Source organism: Neopelma chrysocephalum, unplaced genomic scaffold, assembly GCF_003984885.1.
Source record: "Neopelma chrysocephalum unplaced genomic scaffold, ASM398488v2 Primary Assembly neopelma1_71, whole genome shotgun sequence".
Classification (NCBI taxonomy): Eukaryota; Metazoa; Chordata; class Aves; order Passeriformes; family Pipridae; genus Neopelma; species Neopelma chrysocephalum.
In genome coordinates, this window is record NW_020897731.1 from 2432650 (window position 1) to 2458458 (window position 25809).

At 39.0% G+C, this 25809-nt stretch overlaps 1 protein-coding gene across 1 annotated transcript in view; it reads right to left on the reverse strand.

The window, feature by feature from the left end:
• The window catches only part of SORCS2 (sortilin related VPS10 domain containing receptor 2), a 559300-nt gene that overhangs the window by 231885 nt on the left and 301606 nt on the right, over window positions 1-25809 (reverse strand). The window contains 1 exon segment of the mRNA XM_027686434.1: window positions 6125-6224. Coding sequence (XP_027542235.1) covers window positions 6125-6224 — 100 coding nt within the window.

The window sequence follows — 25809 nt, forward strand, 5'->3', positions numbered from 1 at the left end:
GGAGAAATGCTTAGGAAGTGTTTGCAACATTTTCATGGAAACCAAACCAAACCTTTCTCTGTCACACTATGTAGAAAAATGCATTCATAGTCTACTGGTTAAGGGAGAGGGTATACTCAAATAAAACAGTAACACTGCTACTACCTTTGACTTATTGGAAGGGTTACATGGAGTTACAATATGAAAATTACATCGGACTCACACATTTTTTATGCGGCTCTGTTTACACGCAAAGTGTGAAAAAACCCTGGTCTCTCAACCGTAGCAGAAATCAGTCCAACTGGAAGGTTGTGGCTCCTAACCTCCATTTATCCAGTAAATAGCTCAAATACTTCTCTAACAGCCAGATTCCTAGTGATTGTTCCATTCATGGTTTTAATTTTCAGCTGTTCCACTCTCTGTTTCTCAAAGCTTTACCCTACTTTTTTCATGTATACATATTCACACCCCATCAAGTAGCATCCATCAAATCCTCTCCCTGCATGTCATGGTTCTGGTGATGCTGGATGAACCTCTGCTGGGGACAGTGACTCCAGTTAACAGCTCAGTGGAAGCTCTGACTGTTTTAACCTATTGCATTCCACTTGCATTTCTAGCAAGCTTCCTGGTTGTCAACTAGGCAACTGCTCATCAGCTGTGTGTGAATAAAATCTGGTATTTCTTCCCAAGACTGCCTCTCACAGCAATCTACCTACTAGCAAAGTATGGGTGGGTGCAAAAAGAAATTGATTCCTGGGCATACTTCTGGTAGTATTCGGAAATTCTGAAGGCAAACTGAACAGGACTGTACGGAATTCTCAAGCAAAATGATGCAGTCAGGTCACATTAGTGCTCTGGTGGTGCATCACAAGAATAAAACTGAATGGTGATACTGCTTATAAGTAAAGAAGGTAGAGAACACAACACACAGACTCATATTCTGTAATTTCACAGGGAAACCTTCCTAAAGTGACTAGTCACCTTCTTGAAAGGAATATTCCTTAGTTCACTACTAATAAAAGTGTAAGATAATTCTGCTCTCTATGTTGGCAGATGTTCTGGAATGGTCTCTAAGGAAACTGATACTTGAGTTGAATTATTCTTTACAAGTAAACGTAGTCATACTGCATTTTGACAACTTCTACTACCAATTGTTCTGCTCTAAAAGACAAATGTCAAAATGATGTAGGGCTGCATTTACCTGTAAGCGTTTACAAACATTGCTCAAGCCAGTTGCATCTTGGGAAATGCTTTTATAGCTGTGGCAAATACTCTTTTGTGATGTGTAATTCATACTATTTTAAATTATCAGGTGTTAAAATACTGTATAAGATAGCCTGTATCCTTAATACTATCTCAAGTGCTCTGCATTGTTTGTCAAACACCTAAGCACGTTTGTCATCTTGACTTTTAGTTTGGAAAAACATACAGCCATTGGTTATTGTGACAGCTTGGAAATGTAAGTGTTCAACCCATTTAACTAATAAGTTGGTGTAAGCAAAATCAACATTTATTTTCTCTTAATAAGAAAAGCCTGAATATAAACTGCTCAGCTGCCTATTTTCCAAAGGCATATAAAAGGAAGGATGGATGCATCAGTTGCACCAGCATGAATTAAAATTAAAATATGGACTGAATGTGGGGAAAAAAAATCAGTATGCTCATTCAACTCCTCCCCAGCACCATTATATAAACAGAATTAAGGCAAATATGTAATTTCTACATCCAACAGCATATATGCCCTAAAAAATTGTAAAATATTTTGTTGAAACTTCAGTGAAACTGAATTCTGCTTTCTTTTTTGTACAAAGAATTTACTTTGTTCATCTGACTCCAGATTGACACCACAGAAACCATAATCCCATACTCCACAAACCATGTGCATCACTTCCAAATTACAATTATAATATTGTTTTGGAAAACAGAGAATATAAATTAAATTATTTCCCCCACATGGTACATTATGGGATTCCTGCACCATTCTATGCTACTGGCATACAGTAATCACCGAAAAGGAGATAATTGCATAAAATGTGTTGTCTAAAGTGCAGGAACATCCCTTATCACTGCACAGCACTTCAAGACTTGCACAGGGTAAGACTATTTTACTTCACAGATCAATGAAAAAGTGCTTCAAAAGGAGAAGTCAGCATCAGAGAGCTTACACAGAGGAACTCACCTTCATTACTCTATGACTTTCCAAAACTGTACCAGAATAACAGTTTCAGTGGCTTTAGTTGCAGGTTAATATTACACTAAAACCAGAGAGAATGCAAAGCATATATTAATGCATCCTTAGGAAGTGTGAACTCCTAATTACAGTATTACCTTGCCTATTACTCTATTGTTTCATAGCATTTAGGGGAATTCTACATGGTCATTTGCAGGTAGGTGAAAATGTTTTCTACTTGTGCAGCTGACTGACTGCAATCCAGCTCTGAATCACAAATAACACAGCCACAGTTCACAAGTCCACCCCATGATTTCACCAGAAAGGCCCATTCAGAGCAATACACAAAGCCCTCTAAAGCTCTATTCTCGGAGATTTGTCATCATTTCTTGTCAAAACTGGGGTTTATAGCTTGAGTCCTGTGGTAACCGCAGCAACATAATTTCTTCATCAGAGTTCTGCTGCTTTCAGCCAGAAAAAGGTACAGACTGAATGAATTTACCTCAACTGTCAAAAGATTGTGTAGCCATGACCTTGATACAACTCCTTCCTGATTCTTCGTTTAGACCTATGAACAGTACTCATCACAACTTTTTCATAGAAGAGTAAGAAGGAAAAGGAATGTGCCATTTTTTGCATGGATTTAGTGGGTTTTATAAATTATTTCCATACTTCCCCCAGCTACTTCACAGTCCTTACCATTCCTGTATTTTACCTTATAATTTTGGGGTTTTTTTCTTTTCATACAATCCGTTTTCCATACAGCACTATGTGAAAAGGATGCTGTTGTACTTTTCGTATCTGCTCATGTACTTCTTCATCAACAGCATTATAATTCTGTTGAATTTCAATTTCCCAAACAATGGGGTAGGGAAGATAAGGAGTATCAACTTTTTTTCTTTTCAAGACATCTTAAGAAAAAGCAAAGTAGGATAATTCATGGGGACTGAAAATTTACAGTACACGTTCACATTTGCTGTATAAAGCCCACTTCTAAGTCCATTGCTCTGTACAGTATAACTGCAGCTCACAGAGTGAGTGACATCTTGGTCACTCCAGGAGCTGGTATACCAGCAGATACGAACCGAAGAAATAATGTCAATCCAAGAACTAGACTGGAGTCTTCTAGCAGATATTGAATTTAATTGCACTCCAAAGCAAACGAACAAAAAATGTCCCATCTTATGCTGGTTTGGCAAGGATGGAGTTAATCTCCTCACTGCAAGTGCTCCATCCACACCACCCAAGTCAAAGAACGCAAAGGTGGGGACTGGGAGAACGAAGAACTTCCCGTGGTAGGAGAAGATCAGGTTTGAGACCATCTAAGGAACCTGAAGGTATACGAGCCCATGGGACCTGATGAGATGCATCTGTAGGTCCTGAGGGATCTGACAGATGAAGTGAGCGAGTGGCAGTGTGGTACTTAGTTGCCATGACCCATCTCTTGTATGTCTTTGTAAGAAGCCACAGTTAGACTGTTCAGACACAAAATAGTTACAAAGGCACTTGCAGGAACTTCACAAGATAATTCAATCTTATTCTCATAAGTACAAAGAACTATGATTTTAACAGTATGAACTGCCTGGAGGTACCTGCATTTCTCCTTTCATTTAGAGGAGGAGAGCTTGACCAAATACCTATATTGCACAGAGCTAAAATCAGGTGTGGTTAATGCTCTGATGACATTGAGGTGGAAATAATGAGCATTAAATGGGCAATATCAGTTCTTCCACAGATGAGGACTACAATGGGCAAACGGAATGAAAGCACAGAACAATGTTTAATATGCAAAGTATTAAAAAATCCCCATCAATGTCTTATCTTTGCTTTCATGCATATTCCCAGTCCCTAAATGCTAAGTGGGATTACTTATGCTTTAAATTTAAAGTGCATGCTCTGTTCCAGTATGCACAGTCAGCAACCCAGTTTCTCTTTTGAGCACATTTCAAAAGATGTGAACTGTTAAAGAAAACCCACACCATAATGATCTGAAGGCTGGTAACATCAGGAATGAGGGAAAACCTGAGACTTCTGCATGGCCTGGAAAAGGGATTCAGAACTCTGAATAGTCTATTCCACCCCAGTGCAACTGTGCTGAAATGGATGGACAGGGATGTTCTTCCAATATTCTAAATGAATTTTTGGTGAGGTCGGCTGGTAGCCTTTGTGTCCTAATCAAATGCCCAGTACCTAAAATTTCCCATTACAATTGACAAAGCTCTTACAGCACGACAACTTCCCTCTTACCTTCCCTGTGTGACTGCAACACCTCCAAGACCCACCTGAAGCTGTTGGCTAAAGCAGTAATTCCAATGTTTTCATCATTTTTGTACCATGCATGCATGAATGTATGTACATTTGCATGTATAAATATATCTCCCTCTGGCATCATTTACAGGCCCCAGAAATCCTTTCTGCTCTGCTGGTTTTGTTGTTTGTATGTTTGTATGTTACTGAACAACATCTTTGTAGAAGGAAATCTCAGAATAAAAATAGCATATCTAATGACTCGAAGGGACTTTCTGTCAGATGGATTTCAATATGACATTAGTTTACTAAGCGGGATTTGTATCTCTTGGAACTTCAACTTGTGAGATTGAGTAGAATATAGATTTTTCTAAGATAGGGTTAACACGAGTTTTATTGTAAACACTGGTGTGTCCTTCAGGTTTGAAATTTAGCAATGATCTTACTGCTGTTTATTTTGTCAGACAACTGGCACCACCACATTGTCACTGACCCCCTGTTCTTGGGCAGGCTTTGATATTGTAGCTAGTTGAGCTGGTAAAAATCCTCCACAGGGGGAGCTCATCCAGCTCATCCTTTTAGTCTTTATTCAAGAAACTGAGATGGGTAAAGATTTTGGTTTTATTCTCTTGAACTTGAAACCATCAGTAGATTGTATGTCTAAGATACACAGTCTGAAGAAACTTTGTGCTTGGTGGTAGTTCCACTTCAAGAAACAAACAAACAAACAAAAAAATTCTGGCTTTGCAGCAGATCAAAAATATATTACTGAGCTCAGACACAGTCTAGTTTGGGCACAAAAATTCCAGTGACAATTTCAAGAGAAATAAAATATGTACTTAATCCTTCAGGCAGTCTCATTGAGTTCCACTGATTTTTGATTAAGCAAAACAGACAGACAAACATAACTAACATTGTCCTTCCAACCAGTGGCCTCTGCCTGAAATCAGTGCTCCTGTATTACACTGGAGTTAATAGGCCCTTATCAAGAGAAAATTCTTATTTCATGAAAGACCTACTGTGCTTGTGTTATTCACATTATATTTCACAATTCTTGCTGTTTAAATCGTGGGCATTTTGCCAACAGAGAAGGATTGTTATTGTGTTTTTTTTCTCATAATCACACTTCCTGTTGCTTCTAATATAACACCCATTGTCAATACACTCAATGGGTCAATTTTGCTCTCACTTATAAAGTCCACTCAATCTTCCAAGGTTCCACAAAAAGCTGTTTGGTTTGGTAATGATGCAGGAACACTCTCTTAAAAAGAGATTCAAGGAGAGGGGTTTTGGGTTTTTTTAATTAAGGTTTTACACAGGATAAACAACATTCTCGATGACAGCCTGTCCAATCCCTATACTTTATATTAAGGAACATGCAACGAACCTCGTACATAAAGGATGAAGAGGCTGAGTGTTAGTCCCAGAATCTGCTGGGATGTGTGAAAAGTGACAGAATTTCCTTCTTCATTTCCATGGAAAACTCCACAAAAGCTTGATTGCCAGGAGTCAATGCCCTCAAAAGTTTTCAGTGATCATCAAGGCACTTTTTTCTTTCTATATTATTCAGGAACAATAAATATCCCCCTTCCATACGTCACAAATGCACCTAAGGTGATCTGCAACATTGTGAAAACCACTCCCCTAAATTTTGAAACCAGTAAAACACACTTCACATAGTTGCAGAATCTCACCTGCACTATAAAAAGTCATTTTTTTGCCACATACCTTTTTTTTGTTGGTGGGACAAATGTAGAAATTGTCAATAACAGTGGCAATCCCAGGCTGTAGATTCAACTTTGTGTATAATGTCCCAAAATCTGAAGACCTGAAAGAAATCAAACATCTGTAAGTGCTCTCTTCTAAAGGGTTCAGCATTGAAACTCTGCAAAAAAAGCCCCACTTTGTGGCACTAACTATCCATTTTCAATGTTTCTATGCCATCTTTTTGTTCTTTTCAGGGCTCGTTAGCTACTAAAAGAAATCTGCCACTATTGAGTATATTATTCTAGGTGTGAAAAAAACATGGCTAGTTCTGTCTGTATTTTGCAGTCTTATGCAGTGCTAGGGGGGTTTTTTCTGTGCAGTGACAGAAGCCTAAAATGTGCACCTTTCCATCTCCACCCACAAGGTGGGAAAAAAGAGCTATGAAGAGCACAGGCTCATTGGCAAGTACTAACAGCACCTCCTCAGCTATGCAGAAAAAGAAGAGCTGACTTCAGAGCTTGCTGTTGCATAAGAGAAGAATTTGGCCTGAGATCTGGAAGACTCACATTGGACCTCTACCAGAATAAGTACTTGATAAAGGTATCCATCCACTCCTACAGCTCTTTTTTAGAGGATTGCTGAGTTTTGAATGAATAAAACCAAAGTCAGTGCTTGGCCATCAGTATGTCACAAACACACACGTATCTATGAGTATTTCAAATGTGAGCACTCTGATGAATTTGTTTCATACTCCTGAAAAATCTGCAGTGAAAAATGGCATCCATGCTACTCATTTGTAGTGCCAATATCAATTATAAAAAGAACAGACAAGTAAAATGTTAGTATAAGAAAATGTTGGTGAAATTCAAAGGAAGTCACATTCAAATTTAAATCTCTTTGGATGAAACCTTGCTTGTTCTATTTAGAATCAAATTGTATCATGCACTCTCTCTATATTTCCAGTTATTCATTTTGCATTTGGAAAGGGACTCAGACACGTGTAAGGCACTTGTCCCTTCTTCACCAAGAAGTGCTCCCTAGGGCAGAGAGTTGGTGTGAGGACTTCCATTCCATACTCCCTTTCTTTTCACTGCAATAACAATCTCCTTTACAAACAGGGTTGAAGGTACCCCGCCCAGCAGCTCTGCATAATTCAAACAACTGGGAACATGCAACAGCTCTCATGTCTAAGAGAACGAAGAGGAGACCTCTGTCCTACCCAGTGTGACACTGAGGATTGCCTGTGCAGTGATTTCTGCCCTATAGCCCCAGTTCTACCACGTTCATTACTCTGAGGTGGGCTCTCCTTGCTCAGAGGAGTCACTGCTGAAGTTTGTGGGAATGTGACTGAATACAAGGAGAGAGAAAAGTGACAAACCAAATCCCTGGCCAAGTGTGTACACCTTGACAGGTAGCCCACTGCCTGAGGTATCCTCCAAGGCACGTGAGGCAGATTAGTCCCTGAGGGGCTGGTGCCTGCAGGAGGCTGCCATGACAGCCCACCTGCGTCCCAGTCCCACCGATGATGTCACCTAAGTTAAAGGGCACGTTGTACAAAGCCAGAGGTGTTTGCTGTGCTTTCACACATCCAGCTTTCCTCATGATACAAGAACTACCAGCTGCGGTCATGGAGCAGCTTTCTGTCTTTGGCATCACCAAACATAGTGGATGGCAGAGGATGATATGCTGGGATCAGGTCCTAAGGGATATCAAGCAAAGAAGGGTTCATGTTTACCTCGAATTTTCTTCCTTCTCCAGCAGTCAAAAAATGCAACTGCTCACACACAGAACACACTCACTGCCTAAAGCTGAGAGTTTAACCATTTTATAGTGATATCTGAATGGATTTGATCTGGTTTCCCCCTTTTCCCCCTCAATGTTGCTTCACCTGCAGATATAAAGCAATGCATTACAGAAGTTAATGGAATCATTACCACTCAGTTTTGACAAATAATTATGTAAAAATCAAATACATACAACTGAAGTGTACTAGGTGCTTAGCACAGAACTAATTAAAATCCTAAGGGGAATAGGATGGACAATTTAGCAAATTAGTGCTGAACCTAATTTGCCAGAGGTGTTCGACAGAAAAGAAATTAAAGCAAAGACTAAAATACTGACTTCAGCCAGATGTACTGAAATCATGCAGGGCAAGTACGTATGACAGAAACAACCTAGTCTATTCTCTTTGAGGAAAGAATATCAGGTCAGTGGTTTGCCCAATAATAACATCCTGAAATAATTCTCTGAACCTTAAATATGATTCAATTTACTTTGAAGAGGCAGTTCCAGGATTAATACAATGGGACCACTGGAGAGTGACACTGCAGGAGGGATGGTGGCAGCAACTGTATCAAGGTATGAAAAGAATATGGGCAGGAAGCCCAAAGAGAATAAGCCATTTCCAAGACAAAAAGTTCCAATCTAAAACTTCGTCTTCTAATTCTCGTGACTTTTAAAAAGTACTGCAAGAAAAGATTGAGGATTAAAAAAAAATAAGAGTGCACTAAGGTTACTATGGTATTTTCAAAGGCAGAAAAACTATATAGTCAAAAATCTTTTGTTTTCTGCTACAAGTTAGCAATCTCAGGGGGAAAAAAAAACATCCAGTGCGAACCTGAGACAATAGGTTAACACATCTCCCTAAAAGTACACCAGGCCTAAGCAGGAAGACCCAGATTGGAAGCAGATCTGTGGATCTATGGAGAAATCTACTCAGACTTTCGAACCTTTTTTATTATAGGCCAGGAATGTCAGTTAGTCTTTGAGACATTTATGCACAAGAGGACATAGTTGAAGGACATCAGTCAAGGGAAGCACTGTGCAAAAAAAATTGGTTTTCTACATCTGCTATAATACAGAGGAAACAGGTCACCCCAACATTTTTGCTTGAGATATAAATTCCAAGTTCCTGTCTCTGCATATATAAAAAAAACTAACATTTTGTGGCACAAAGCTAGAATAGAGTTCCCTGTAATTGCACTACTGGGCTGCAGATAGGACTGGGGAGGATGAATTCTGGGATCTCAGTGCCTTAATTTGTACCAAATTAAGGAGAGGAGAAGTCCTATGGTTTTCCAGTCATAAAGAGATTTTTTTGTCTGCTAGAAACCAAACTTTTGCTGTGTCAAAAGTGTTAAGGAGATGGAAAAAAATCCACGAGACATCTGTGTTTATCAGTACAAACATATTCTCTTTCCTCCCTAAAAATTCATTAAAAGATATTTCAAGTTATAATGGAAAGAAAATACACATGCACCTGATGAGAAGAGGAAAACTTTCTGCTACTGCAGGGTTTATTTGCAGTGGTAGCACAACAGCAAAACTCCATAAACCAGAGCAAGAAGTGTAAAGATTAATTTTGCAAAGATGAGCCTGACCTGCAGTTCTAAGTGATCCAGATGCAGTTCATTAGAATTTTGACTTTCTGTGAGATATTGCAGGGGATACAACAAGAGATATATAGGCTGCCCCCTCCTGCTGGGTATCCACCATGCACTACAGGCTACAGATCACATGGATGTTTCCTTGTAGAGCAGAACTCAGTGGAGGACTCATAGGAAACACATCTTCCAGTATTCAGGTGATGGGTGACAGAACCATCAGATGGTGGAATGACATGATTCCTCATGACTGTGCAGACATCACACAAGCCGAGCCTGACAGAGCTTGGGGCTGGGTGACAGTTTCTTTGAAAGTATGTACATCTGTTGAAATCTGTGTCATAGTTTTTTTTCTTTAAGGAAAAATCAGTTGTCACTGTAAGAATAGCATGTTCAAATAACAATCCTCAAAATCATACAATGATATTACAGCACAGACATAATTAGGTATTTTTAGCTTGTTTTAATACTGTGAGATCAAAAAATAGGAAAACTTCCAAGTGGTACAGATATGTACCCTGATGAAATAAAACTCCCAAAGCCCCTAAGCTCTGAGTAAATTTGGGTCTCATCCTTAAAAATTTAACTTTTTTATATTTGAGCTAAAATAAATCTATGCTTAACACAAGTTGGAACTGTATCTAAACACTGGATTTGGACATCTTCCAACAGAAATATTGAGAAAGAAGAAGAAATTTAACAGATACAAAAAGAGACATGAACCAAATGTTTGCCTATCTAAACTTCACTATCATACAGTTCTCCACTGCTGACTCACACCTATGATTCGATATTGCTCATTGTTAGTTGTTTTCTCCAGATTATATTTACAAGTAGATATTAATATATAAGAAACATTAAAATTAATATAGTAGGATGTTAATGAAGATTCTTTGAGATGAAAATTTCATTCAAAAGTCAAATTTCATACTCAAAGAAAACATGAACTACAAAAAATGCTTTCTCCTTTTTTTTTTTTTCTAATGAATGGAAGAGATACACTAGAAAGAGAACGGCTGGAATGCTTAACACACATGTTCATCAAATTTCCTCTACCTTTTCTTCTTAAAGATTAACTCAAGCTCCATTCTAGTCAAATGAGCCATACTGTACAAGCCCCATTAGCTTAAAATCCTGGAAGACAACAATGAAGAGATTTCAAATGACTCATGGATTACTTAACTGGTGAAACAAAAAGAAAGTCTTTGAAAAAAAAATACAAAAGATCTGCTGGTTTAGATCATTTGTAAGTTGTTGAAAAAAAAGATTCATTGAGATGCACGTTACAGAATCAAGGAAGAGTGGATCTGTGCATAAAACTCACTGGACTGTTTCCCACTTAATTTTCTCCAGACTGTATTGCAAATGTTGTCTTCTCGCCTACCTCTCCTTTCTGTCGACAGAACAGCCCAGGATTTACAACATGAACTTTAAAATGCAGGAGAAATTATTTTAGGTTCTTGCTCTATCACAAACTTATATCTAACAGTAGGATTTTCTTTGTGCTCTGGTCCCTCACCCGAAAAATAGAGACAATGCTGTTTACTATACCTCAAATGCCTGTAAGGAGCACATGCCCTATGAAGAGTGGCTGAGGGAGCTGGGGTTGTTTAGCCTGGAAAACAGGTCTCAGGGGAAACCTCATCCCTCTCTACAGCTACCTGAAAGGAGGTTGTAGCCAGGTGGGGGTTGGTCTCTTCTCCCAGGCAACCAGCCGTAGGACAAGAGGGCACGGTCTTTAGCTGTGCCAGGGGAGGTTTAGGTTGACATTACGAAGAAATTCTTTACAAAGAGAGTGATCAGACACTGGAATGGGCTGCCCGGGGATTCACCATCTCTGGAGGTGTTTAAGAAGAGAGTGGATGTGGCACTTAGTGCCGTGGTCTAGTTGACAAAATGGTATTGGGTCATAGGTTGGACTTGATGATCTCAGAGGTCTTTTCCAACCTAGTTGATTCTGTGATTCTGTAGGACAGCAGGGCAATCAAGAACTGGCTGATGGAGTATCTAAAACAGATACATCAGAAGTTCCAACAACAAATGCCAGGACAAACCTACTGAAAGGAAAGAAACCAGAGGAATATCATTAAAGAAGTTGAACACTAACATATCTTTTTCACTTGAACAGCACAGAAGACTTCAAGGGCTCTTACATGTCCAATGTGGAAATTGCAGAGACTTTGGTTAGCCTCATAAAATCCTTTCAAACAGCAACAAAAAACCTCCAAAACCTCAAAGCCTTTCTTCAGAGTACAAACACATTGTAACATTGGATTCCAATACTTGACTCATATATTGAGGAATTCATGCAGATGAAAGCTTCTTCAAAGGCTGTAGAAGAGTAGGACTCCCAGCAATCCAATTAACACCCAGCAATCCAATTAACAGATTACTCATCAGCTATCAGCTTTGCTGGAGTACTTTCCGGAAATACCTATCTCTACTTTCCAGAAAAGTTTAACCTTTTTTTTCTCTCAAAACCAGAAATATAGAAATGCTTCTTCCTTAATCCACTTTTACGCTAAAGAATCAATGGCGTATGCAAGAGGTAACAAATAAATAGTTTAGCAACTTCACATTTAGTCAATACAGATTTTACCTTCTTTTCCCAAAAGCATCACAAAGATGAACACGTCCTGTTTTCACTAACAATCCATTATTGATAACATATATTGATAACATATCTGATAGCATATATACTTTCAAGAGCTGTGGACAATCATAACAGCCTTTTTTAAGTGTCCCGCTCTGTAATGCTCTGATGACTACAGGACATGGTGCAACTTTGCACTTACACAGCTATAGAGATTCCTTGCAATTTTTACAGTTATTAATGTCCATATATATTTGATTGCAAAATGCTGACCTGAAAAATTCCACACGAAAAAAAGCAAATTAAACCAAAAAACTGCATTTATATTGAGTGAGAACTCTAGGAGGATCATAAACATCACAAATACTAGAACTGGACTTTTATTCAATGCATTAAACATATCCAATTCAACTGGCCACACTGAGAGGGAAAACCAGTCCTCTGTAGCCAATAATAAAAGTAAGGATTACCATGCTAGGTGACTTCAGGGAGTTAGATCCTTCCTCAGGAACTATGGTTCCTAATTTCCCAGTGACAAATTAAGGCATGACCTTATTTTACAGTGCACTTAAATCTCACAGTAGACAAATGCTGTATGACACTATACTGGGTTTTGCCCTGACACCACATGGTACCCAGCCTGACTGGGCCCCACACTGGCAGTCCAGGCTGCAGTTTTCTACTCTGATGTTGAAATTACCTTTGAATAAAGTGTTTTGGTGCCCACATTTTCCAGGAATTAGCCTGTCTCAGAGCTGTCTGAACCCAATGCTTCCTAATGTACAGGAACCATTAATGTTTTCTTATGAGAGAACATGGAAGGTGATAACCAGAGCTCTTTGTACAGAATGGGGTGTTACTTGATGCAGACACTTGAATTACATAATATATATTTTATGTACTGTATCATTTTTTCCCTTACTGTATCTTCTGTCATGCATTTATCGAGTACTAGTTTTGGTTAATTACTTAACACACACACTCTTAAACTCCAATAGTTAGCAGCATTGTATCTTTAGTATCAACTACATATCTTTCAGTGCTGTATTTAAGCATCCCAACTCTGCATAGACTCACTGTACACCATCACAGTTATCTTTTTCAATCCTTCATTTGTCCTTCAATATACCACAAACATCCTGCTCATTAGCCTATAATCACTCTGCTTATCAGTTACATTTCCAAGCTCCTCATTACTTTCCTGCACAGCTCCAATAATTAGCCTTCATATTCTACAGGCCCACAAAACATCACATTAGCTTCTATTGGCTGCAGCCGTCACCTTTTCTCTCAGAAAGTGTTAGTTTAGACTAGACACCTATTTTGAAGCTCCTGCCTTGGTGCATTAATTCCACCACCAACACACAGCACTTGCTGACGGTACATCTTGGAAGGCACAGCCTGTAGCCACGCTTGCAGTACACAGATACTTGTGATGAATCCATTCAGCCATGAAACAAGCAGTGTCACAGTGACAAAGCAGACAAGACACCGCCAGGAAGACAGGGCTATGTCTTACTTTTGCAAAAAGTAAAAGCTTTGGGTTATTTCTTCCTTCTTAGCTTTGCAGCCACAGCAGGGCTCAGGCAGGTGGTGGAGTACGGTGCCCTCCAGGGGCATGGGGGCACCTGAGGGTGCCTGCGGGCAACTTAAAAATTCCCCACATCATTCTACCCCAGCTGTTTGCTCCTGTTAAAAACATTACTGAAATTATTCACGTTCAAATTAATGGTTTTGAAGTCTTGCTTTTAACCTGGATCATTTCACTAATCCTGTTTACAACCCGTTCCCACAAACAGTTGTAGTGACCTACAAGGGGGAGTAGAAAACAAGAATGAAATTGTGGGAAATAGGGAAAGACCAATTTCTTACCACAGTTCTTCATTCAATTCAACATATTGTGTAACCAACAGTTAGTATGCAAGCATTTGTCCCACGAAACAGTCATGTGTAGATTTAGTTTCAGCAGCTGCAAGTCCAGCACTGCATTAGTAGGTCTCAGCAAGGAATGGAGTGTATCATGGAACATTTGAGGTGTTTCCTACTGAGAATCTGCTCTGGTGTATTAGAAACATAAATAAAATACCAGGACTGATAGCGGAGTGCTGCAAAAATCATTAATATTAACTGGGGGGGGTGGTGTTGGGGGTTAATCTAGCTGTTGCTAGCTAGATTAGAGTAGGGGAAGAATTTTACCGTTAGCTATATCTTTATATTAATACTTCACTTCCTACATAAGGAAAAGGTTGGGGGTTTTTGGCTGGGTTTTTGTTTGTTTGTTTTTGGTTTGGGTTTTTTTTTTTATAATTTAGGGAAAATTAAAAAGAAACAAAAGTCTTTGTTGCTGAAATGTAATTCTCCAAAATTAGGCCTACTAACTATATTGACAGAAGTGGAAACATCCACCTACCACTTCCAGTAGGATTCCTCTTTTATGAGTGCTGTGAGTGGAAATAAGTATTTACAAAGGAAAATTTTTCATCTCACGTATTTGTGTTCTTTGGGGAAAGGAGATGGTTTAAGAATTTTTTCTCGAGGTTTGCAAGGAATATTAAAATTCTTTACCATGGAAGAATGCTAAGTATTTACCATAGCCCGGGTTTTTTATTTAAAACCACAACACACAGATGAAATATTTCAGAGACTACTTCATTCTCAGTCAGGCAGCTCCTTGGAAGGCAAGAAGCATGTTGGAATGTATAAGAGAATTTGGCCTTGTGCTTTCTGATCAGAAAATTTTCTTGTAATCACTGGATAGAACTGGTTGGAATGAGAACATTTACACAATTAAAAAAGAACTGATAATAATTAATTGTATGTGCTCATTCACATGCAATTATCTGTTCCTCTAGCAATGGGCTCTGCCAGCTATAACAGTCTGCTACTCACTCTTCAGTAAGCAGAACTCTTCTTTAACTCCATTTGTAGAACTTTTTGCTTTTGCTGCTGAAATGCTGACCTCCATTTTATGATTGCTATGGGGGAGGTGAAAGGGGGAATGAACTATCTGGCCAGGATGTAGCACTTTATAAAAAGGTAAATGAAGTCAATGTTTTGTCAGTAATTTGACTGTGGTATTCTGCACCTGAAGCCAAATGCTTGGCAGAACTAAGGGAGTAACTAGACATTTTATAAAGAATAAAAATCCTAAACAATAAGTAAATTCAGATAAATAGACTCTGGAAGGTATCAAGCTTTATGCTGAGTGTATTAGAGACCCACAGTTTTCTGGCATGCTTTTCCACAACTGCAAGTACACATCAGGGATGGAGGCTGGGCAGTGCTCAGAGGCAGTTCAAGTTCATCCAGGATATCAGTTCCTGTGTCCCCCACGTCAAAGGAGTGATTATTTCAAGTTATTACTATTACATCAGGAACAAAACCTTTACAAGGAATTTTAAAGCATTGTTTTGAATTCCTGTCCTGCAACAGAAGTTCACAGTCCATGTCAAAAAACAACATCTGCCTCAACCACACCCATGAACGAGGTTGCCATGATGTGTCTGAATCATGAAAACATTCAGACGGTGAAACAAGATCAGGTTTTCCTAACAGCCTCTCAATCAGTGTGTCCTTGCTGCCTGAGCTGGCAGTGTGAGGAACATAGTGGTAAGCCTGCAGGTAGGGATGGGAGGAGGGACACGTGAGGGTGCTGCAGCAACCAGGACCACCGGGGAATTCAGATGCTCACAACCACTTCAGCAGGATTTGTTTCTGTTACTTGCTAATGACCCCAGCTGTAATCTCCTAATAGCCTTCTACCGTTGCTGAAGGGTTTTTTGGGGGGGATTTATTTTGTTTAGAGCTTTCAGCAGCCCAATTTCCCTTGCAGTCATTCTCCTGTAACTGCAGTGACACCTGTGGAGGGCTGAGCCCATCAGCTGTAGTTTGGCCTGCTATTGAACTTGGCAAGCCAGCAGCACATAAAGCCCCAGCAGATGTTTCTGCTTTAATAGCAGCTCTTTCAAACCCTTGGCCAGACATAAATCCAAAATAGATCCAGAAAAGAGACAAACAGTGCCACCATCATGGCTCTTAAAATTAGGAGGCAGAACTAGCCTTTTCTGCAGGACCCTGAGAGGCCGTTAGCAGCAGAAGGTGCCGTGAAGTGTTGCCATAAATTATGCTGACAGATTATGAGGGCCAGCCACAGCAAATGCACTGTGTCCCAGCTTGCTAGGAAACAGAATCCTAAAACAAATACACGCATTTACATACGAATTTCCAAACTGAGAAGATTGTGCTTCATAGTAACAAGTACAGGAAGCAGCCAATTTTATGGCTGTTAACATCTTCACATGGATCTAGGGTGCTTCCACGCCACATTAATGAACATTCCAAAAATAAAACAGTAAGGCAATGTTCCTTGGTCGAAGGGATCTTCTGAACACATGCCTTGCTGGATCTGTTTTGTAAAAAGAAAGCTGCACTAAGAGTGTGTTCACAGCTGCCACTGTGCTTTATAGGAGAGAGGGTTGATATATACCAGGGTGACGTGCTAATACATCCATTCACTTGACAGTGACTAACTGCCCTTAACAGAAGCTTGGTCCACTATAAATTATTGGCATGTAATTTCAAATGCATGTGAAAACAACCCCCACAGAATAAGAATAGTTCTCTACATTCAAAATAACTCAAAGCACTCAAGAACATGAAAACTTCAATCATATGCTTGTCTGATACTAAAGGAGACTAGGAAGAGAAAAAAGTGACCCAGTGTCTAAAAAGAAGTTCTTTTTGTAGGAATGAAGGTTATTGCATGTTCTCCTGCTTCTCCTATCATCTACTATTCAAGCTCAGATGGAGCTGCCAGTAGCAGATGCAGCTCTGCAGATCTGGGGCTGCTGGGGTGTCTGGGCTCTCTCACTGAAGATGGACAGCAGAGGACGAACTCCTTCTTTGCAGGAGCCTTGTGGTTGTGGAAGGTCACCAAGCGAAGAGCTGCAGATGGAGGTCAACTGACTTCACAGCTTCCAAGACAATGAGAAAGAGATCCATGGGATAACGGCAGCAAGTTTGTAGATGATACAAAACTGTGAGGAGTGGCTGATACATCAGTAATATATCTTGTGGAGACACAGGCAAACAGGAATCGCATGAAACTCAACAAAGGGAGGTGGAAAGTTCTGCACCTGGAAGGAATAACCCTCTGCACCAGTCCATACTGGAGGCCAGAAGGCTGGAAAGCAGCTTGGCAGAAAAGGGCCTGGGGGTCGTGCTGGGCATCAAGTTGAACCTAAGACAACAAAGTGCCCTTGCAGCAAAGGCAGCCAACAGTCTCTGGGCTGCATCAGGAAGAGCACTTCCAGCAGGCCAAGGGAGGTGATCGTCGCCACTCAGCACTGCTGAGACACAGCTGCAATAATGTGGCCTCTTGGTATGAGGCACTGTCACATCGGATAACAGCCAGCAAAGAGCCACCAAGACGATTAGAAACTGGACCATCTATCACCAAGGGCAAGGCTGAGCGAGCTGGGACTGGTCAGCCTGGAGAAGACTCAGGGGAGACCTTATCACTGTGCATAAATAACTGATGTGAGGGAGTATGTAGATGGAGCCAGACTGTCCTTGGCAGTGCTCAGAGACAAGAGGCAATGGACACAAACTGAACCGAACTCCATTTGAACACAAGAAAAAACTTTTTTTACCATGCAGGTGGCTGAACAGTTAAACAGTGCCCAGGGAACTTGGGTTATCTCCATCCTTGGAGATACTCAAAACTCAACTGGACAAGATCTAGACCACTGTGCTTTGAGCAAGGGGGCTGGATTAAACCATGTCAAAGAGTTCCCTTCCAACCTCAATCCACTTGTGATTCTGCAGTTACTGAAAATTACATTCCATGATTTGTCTTTGTTGAAGACACCGTGTAACAAAAACAATTTTCTTTAGGAAAAAAAAGTCATACAAGGAACTTAGCTGCATATTTTCTAGGAAATCCACAACTTCACATACAGTTCTTGACCATACTAAAACCAAAAGTTTTGTCATTTTGTTTTGTCTTCAAAGTTCAATGTAATTGAACTCTGCCTCGAGTGTACTTGTTCCAAAGAAGTTCTTAACTGGCAGCAGGGTTGTTTAAGCCAACAAAAAAAAAATTCACATTTAATGATAAGCAAAGTACTTATGACATAAGGCCTGAACAATCTTTGGATTAAGTCTGAAATTATAGTTGTATCCCAAACTCTACATTTGTGGTCTGAAAAGTGGCACAAAAGCATTTTATCTACATTTCTTTTTTGCAGTCATATAACTAAGTTTTATTCTACTGCCCAAAGCAGTTGAGCTTAAATGAAAAGGAAAAAAAAAATGGTTTTGTCCGATGAAAGCTTTTCTGCTTCCCCTTTTCTGCTGTTGTTGATTCCACTCTAAACCACTACTTTGAGGAATTTAACCTATGAAAGCTCTGGCAAACCTTTTGGTATATGTGGTCAAGCCTCAGTTTCATAGGGAAAGTTCAGCACAACACCACTACTCTACAAATAAATGTACAGATCCTAAATTCTAGCCACCAGTCCCAGCAGACATATTTTAATAAGTACCTTTTATACATGACTCAGAAAACAGTTTGATCTTGCCCCAATAAATTGAAAACCAACATGCCAGTGTTTGGGAAGAGACAAAGATACACTTGTTATTCTTACTTCCAAATCATGTCCACTCCAGAGCAGTATTTTTCAAAGAAATCCAAACTCTGGCTATCACTGGAGAAAGCCAGAGTAAGGTGGTTAGGAGGAGTCATTCGATGCAATGCCTACTGCCCCACATTTGTCAGAAAACCGACGGAAAACCACAGACTGAAATCTGCCCTCCTTCCTCATAAAATCATAGAATCATTTTGGTTGGAAGAGGTCTCTGAGATCATCAAATACAACCATTAACCCAGAGCTGCCAAATTCACCACATAACATAGATTTATATATAAATAACAGCAAATTCATACGTAAATGTATCTTGTGTGCAGAATGGATCAGACTTGATCTCCAGGGATGAACGGACTTATTTGCTTTTACTGAGACAAACTCTCATTATCCTCATGAGATAATGACCAAATGAAAAAGCTCCACTATGTATCTAAGGACACTGACAGTTGAATGCATCTGAAGTCCTTTATCATGTAGGCATTTTATATTTTCTCTAATTTTTAATATCCTGTGATAATAAAAATGAGATATATGAGTCACAGTTTTGTTGTTCCTATACATTTACTTAGTAGGTAAAGGGAAATCCTTCTTCCAGAGCCATCTGTCTAACTTTAGACTGTGTCCTACTATTAAAGTGGGAGACTGGCTGTATTTAACATTACCATTGATTAACCTGTCTGTAACAGCTAACCCTGTAGAACAAATGTCAAAGGAGATTTAATGAAATGAAACACAGTGGCAACACAGGGCAGGCTAAAAAATGCTAAAAACTTTCAGCCTATAGACAGAGGAAAATGACCCAACTTCTGAGAGTGTATTTGCCAAATGCATCATGAGTGAAGCTTGCAGACTGACATAAAAGAGTATTCAATAATTAAAATAAAAAATTCTTTAATGGCTGTAAATTATCATCCTTCAGTTATCAATACTAAAGTATGATCATTCTTAAATTAAATTTAATCGTCTTGCTTATTTTAGTTACTTTAATATGTATTGTTCAGAACACTTTGGCATAATAGAATTTTTTCTCTTTCTAATTTTCAGAAGTTTTAAACTGCAGAAAAGGTTCTCCTACAGGAGACAACCATATTTCCAGGCCATATATAATGGTTCATTATTAACTACTAGTCCAAGGATACCAAAATGGACATCATGCACATATATTTCCAAGATAATTTTTTTGTCATGTTCTGATCTCTTTTCTTTATTAAGAATTTGCTAGTAAAACTGATTGATAGGTAGTCTTATTGTACCAGGAGGACGTGTCATTCAACTCTTTGACCTTGTCTTCACACTAACAGTCAAGTGTCTTTGAAATCTGTTTACTTCAGAATTTACAAGAGCATTAAAGACAGGATGTCAGCACGTCTCAGGTTTGAAAAGATCTAATAATAGTAAATGAGTTTGGACAGTAGGGTCATCTATAATGTACTTTTAGAAAGAGAGACAAATTTCATTCTTCCACCTCATGATTAAAGACAAGTAAAACCATTTTTAAACCATGTTTTATACTTGAACTTTTTTTATTTTTTTTTTTAACTGGGGAACATTCTTTATGTTTTGAAGCCAAGAGAGACCACATTACATGAGATCAAGAAAAGAACTTTACTGTCAAATAAAAGGCTTGACTCAACAGATGCAAAACACTTTCCAGAAGCAGTCAGAGAACCTAAAAAGTTTACTCTTATGGCAAGTTTTAGAAGCAGATTCCATGACTCAAAGCTGGTTTGTCCCTCATTTTCACTAACATGAAGCCTGCATTCCTGCACTTCAGAGTTCCAAAAATGAGACAGCTAGATTTAAGGAGGGTGATGAAGGAAGGAAATATTATGCAGTGGTAATACTTTCCTTTCTTCCTTCCTTAGGATTATTACATTAAAAAATTATATATGGCAATAATTTTCCTTTGTGTTTGCTAAAGGCCCTTTGCATTGCTGCATAACTGTCTGAGAAGGAAAAGTGATCTTTTGTTTCAACTCTTTCCAATATAATTGCACTCTCCTTATTTACCTGCTCACAAATCTATCTATTCTACATTATGAGATTAGTAAGAATAATATGAAATATGATAATCAGATGACCCATCAAATCCCATAGAATTTGTCCTCCAGTATCGGTACTGTGTCTCCAGGAACTGACTAATCTAGCATGAAAAGGAACAGTCACGTCACATCTATATTTGCATTGGCCACATATGGACTATTCAGCAGCTTTGTGTGGGCAGCATTTTGATTAGCACTTAAAGTTTATAATTATTTTTGTTATAGTTTTTGGATCTGTCTCAGATCGTCCTAACATTTTGCATATTTTACATAGATAAATAGAAGTGTACTCAACACAACTGAGCTTCAGACACTTCAAATTTCCTAAAATATTACAAAAGGTCAGAGAAACTTCTGGGCTTGTCTCAATAAAGCATTAAAATAGAACAAAGTGGATACCTGTTGTCTCTAAGACATTGAAGGATGTAAAAATGAAGGATATTACCATATGATCAAAGAAAGCAGTAAATAATTATAAAAATAAGTAAAATAAGGAGTAGCTTTGAGTCACTTATCCTGTTAACAATGCAAATGATAAGTAAGGGATATTAGCTGATGGATTGATAAGAAATTTCAAGTGATTCCAAACCATTAAGTTATTCACTCTGACATTCAAAATGTAATTACTTTCAAACCACACAGTGGAGTTGGATTAATGGAACAAATACAAAATCCATGAGTCATGTGTACTTATTATGATGAGTAAATGATCTTTTATCATTTCAGTTCTGTGGCTTTACTAAATAACAACAATAATAAGTACCACCACGTTCAGACTAACATCTTTTCACACATACTGTCAAGTACAAGAGGAAAGAAAATAAGAACATTTATGTTATATTTTCAATGGAATATCTGAAAGAAAATACAGCTTGGGTTACTTTAGGTAGATTTTTCAGGCTTTAGTTTTATGCTTTGCAGTGGTCTCTTCAAATCTTTAGGTATAGATTTGGGGAAAAAATATGTTCCATTTGTCAGTAAATGTATCAAATGGCACAGAAGAATGTGGGAAGGAATTAGTTCTGCTGTTCCTCAATCCCTTGAGCACCAGATACGCAAAAGCAGAAATATAATAAAACAAGAAGACAGCAGCATCTTCCATACCCTGAAGCTGTAGGGAATAAGCACTACTGTGAGGCATACGATACTTAGAGATGTATGTGATTTCATCATTCTAAGACCTAAGGTCCTGAGGGGGGAAACATGATCTGTTATCCTCTGCTGCCACCCCATCTCTACTTGATACTTCCCTCAACTTCCCTACTGCTTTAATGTCTCTGAGCAGGAAAGAAGAATTTGCCTTTGGAGATGGCTGACCTTTAGTAACTGCATTTCAAATTATTATCATAGCACTAATTACACATACAATCTTTCTTTTATACCTATCTCTTCTTTGCCTTCCCCTTCAGAACAGCATTGTTTTTTATTTCTTTTTCTTCCCATTACATTCTTATCTTTTGGCAGTGATTACACAAGACTCAGTGTGTAGCAGCAGCAAGGGGAGGGAATGCATTAGTCTTTATTTTGAAAACTGGACATGCTGGGTACAGATTTCATCTAAATTGCAGGTACAGCATGACTAACAGTACTGGTAGCAATGTCAGGCATCCTTGGCACACAGTCGAGAAGGACTATTTGCATTTGCTTTGGAATTTTCCTGTTATGTTCTCTTTTAGCATATAAGCGCCTTGGTGTCCCATCTCAGACAAGAGACACCAAATTCCTTAAATATCAGGTATGCTGTCTGCAGGTAATTGGTTCCAAAAATTTTGTATAAGTGGTCAGAATATTTCAAATATCACTATACTTTACGCTCCCAGTTGAAAACAACACACAATGTAGATCCAGAGCTCAGCTGTGAAGCACTGGCCCATGGACTCGCCACCCTTACCACCTGAGTTTCCATTACAGTAGAGAAAAGGTGAAACTCTGAGAACAGTGAGACACATGGCATTTTCTGAAAATGGTAAATATTCTTCAAAGGTGTATACAGGAAAGGAAGAGATGCTAAGAGGCAGAGAACAGTCCATCCTTTAAGACCCCAATAAAAAGGCACCTACCTAAATAAATCCCTTGGAATCAAGCTCTGTGCTTTCTATGTATATGAACACTAAATTCATCTCAATACAGCAGTATATCACAGAACACTGTATTCCAGACAAATTACTCTATTGTTTGCAAATTATCAACAATAGTTGCCTCAGAATATTTGTAAAGTAATCCTTGACCTGTATCTTGTTAGGTATAAAGTAACGTTTTCTTATGCCCTGTGAGAGCTCAGGTAAGTTTAATTTTGCCTGATCAGCTTGTGACTTGTAGAATCAGACAAGAGTCCTTAGTGTTTGTGATTATAAATTCCAACTGCCATCCTCAAGAATTCTGTAATGCATAGTTAAAATGTATTGATTTGGCAAATCCTGCCATATGCTGAAGTCTATTTGTAGAAAATGAACATAAGACGTGTCTAGACAGGATTGAAATAAATTAATTCTCAAATATGAGCTAATATTCACAGAAAACAATATTCTGTTGCTCGACTCAAGCAGAACAAGACATTCAATTATGCATGTGGGTTTTTATGCCCTGTGTCCCAGCACAAGTTTTGGATCCTCAATTTGTTGCCATGTTCTTCCTGTCTGAAACCAAACTCAACTGCAACCTCAAACACATTCAAATACAGAGAAGACTTCCAAGGGAAAATTAACAGCCACAACCACTCCTCTGAGTTGCATCCTTACCGATTCCATGATGTATTGTCGTCAATTAATCCTCATTTTGGGAGGAATGCTACCATATTGTCCATCAAATCACACCATCCACAGAACGAAACAATGACAGCTCCTAACCTCAGAACAAAAACCTGCAGACAGATGCAGAGTACCAGTGCTGGGTCCAGTCTGCTCCTAGAGAACACCTGGTTTAGAAAAACAGTGATATGAAATATGGAATTGTGTCTACATGCCATAAAGTACACGGTAACAACTACTAGGCAGGGCTGATTCTGCTTAAATGCCACACTGTGAATCCCAAATACACCTAGGAGCTTGGTAGAACTTGAGAAAACAAGTTCTAATGACAACAGCCCTTCTCAGTCATGGAAGTTTATCACAGGAGCCAGAGCTCCTGGTCGCTTTGTGTTCCAGAGGAAAGCCACTTGCTCATCCAGAGACAAGGAAACATTCCATCATTATCCTTCCATTTCTCTGCCAGCTACCACTATCCCTGCTGATGCAGAATACTTTCTAACTTAACAATTCATTATCTAAAAAGTGCTTCAAAATGTAAAGGTCATTCTCCTATTGTCATCCACTATAGAGAAACATTTATAAATACACTATTTCTTCCTGAAATCTGCTTATCCCAGTGGTTAAGAATCATTTCAATTGAGAACATGTCCCCATTCAAAGCAAAAGTTATTTCCATAATCAAAAATCACTGTTTCTCTTCCCCAACAACTTGAGTCCATCTCAACAGAAGTGTGCAGTGGGAGCAGTTCAAGAGGTTTTTTAGTTCACCTGATGAACCACTTGCAACAGAGCTTTCTACCCTTTAACGAGGTCTCTCAATTAGTCTTTGTGTACTGCATAGGCATTCAATAATGCATACTCTTTTGCCTAAGTACTCCCCAAGCACACTTTCTCTGGAACTAATAGTGACTGAACAGAAGTATAAGAGGTAATTTGACTAAACAGAACTGTAAAACACAAGTGATGTTTGCTGCACTTACCAGAGATGCAGAACTGTCACTGTACCTGTCCCAACAAACCTAATCACAGAACAAGTCCTTCATCAGCTGACCTGCACTTGTGCCTTTTTGGCAATGTTTTGCCACTTGAAAACATCGTACATTCAATCTTAACCTTGGAATTACTCCATCTAATGTATTTTGGAATACTCCAACTTTCATAAAAATTTGATTTCACTAAGGAAAATTACAAATGCCATCAATCAGGACCACAAACATTTCTTAGCTCCTCTCCTTCACATACGTTTGGAGAGTGTTCATGTTTGTCTGAAAATGTTTTCAAGTGGAAATGGCTGTACCACATAACAGTCATATATAAATCAACCTCTAGCTGAGGTCCTACAGGTGTTGCCATGCACAATGCTCACATCCTCCAGTAACTGTTATGGGCTACTGTTAATACCAAAGCCATTGATAGCTTTTCTTTTTTAAAATGGATCCTAAGCTCAACAATGAAGTAATGTGATTTCAGTGTTCTACCTTTATAAGAAAGATGACATCCGTGTACAAGATCAAATTCATTTACAACTTGGCCCATGGCAGGGGGGTTGGAACTAGATGCTCTTTAAGGTCCTGGTATAGTCCCTTTCAGCACAAGCCATTTTATGATTCTGTGAAGTCCGCATGGGGATCCAGGAGAGCTAGCAGAGCTGTTTTCTATATTTGACGGCATAAAACCATGAGGTAATGCTGCAACTCTGAACAAGCAAGCCTGGTAGAAATTGTTCATTCTTCCAGATCTAAAAGATGCAGGGTATTTCAGGTAACAAAGAGAACTGAAAATGCATTAGGGCAGAAATGTGAACATAACACAAAGCACGAAAAATCTAAATGAACCTTCTTGATTTGAGCATAAATCACAATTAGCAGTCAAGATTCCAATTTCCTGTCATAGTGTCTAAAAATATTTTTTTTTGTATACAACTGCTGTAAAAATAACTTTCATCTCAGCAAAAGTGTTTCAGTCCTCAATCCCTCCATTGCTGAACTGTGACTCTATAAACATGTTTCCAGCACACAGGTAATTCACAATGACAGAGGAACCTCACAGGATCAAAAACATGTTTTCTCTATAAAAAACGAAACATCCTGGGGGCAGGCAGAACAGCTGCCAACCGGTGGGTTACTGGTGAACTGCTCACCTCCAGAGAGGATTCTTTCAGGTGTCCCATCCACCTCAAACACTCCAGGGTGCCCTGCCTGCTCTCCACGCCCATCTCCACCCTGGCAAAGCCACGTACAGGGATACAATAAAATGAAGCCTTTGCTTCTCTCAAATTCCCATCAGATCTTGCT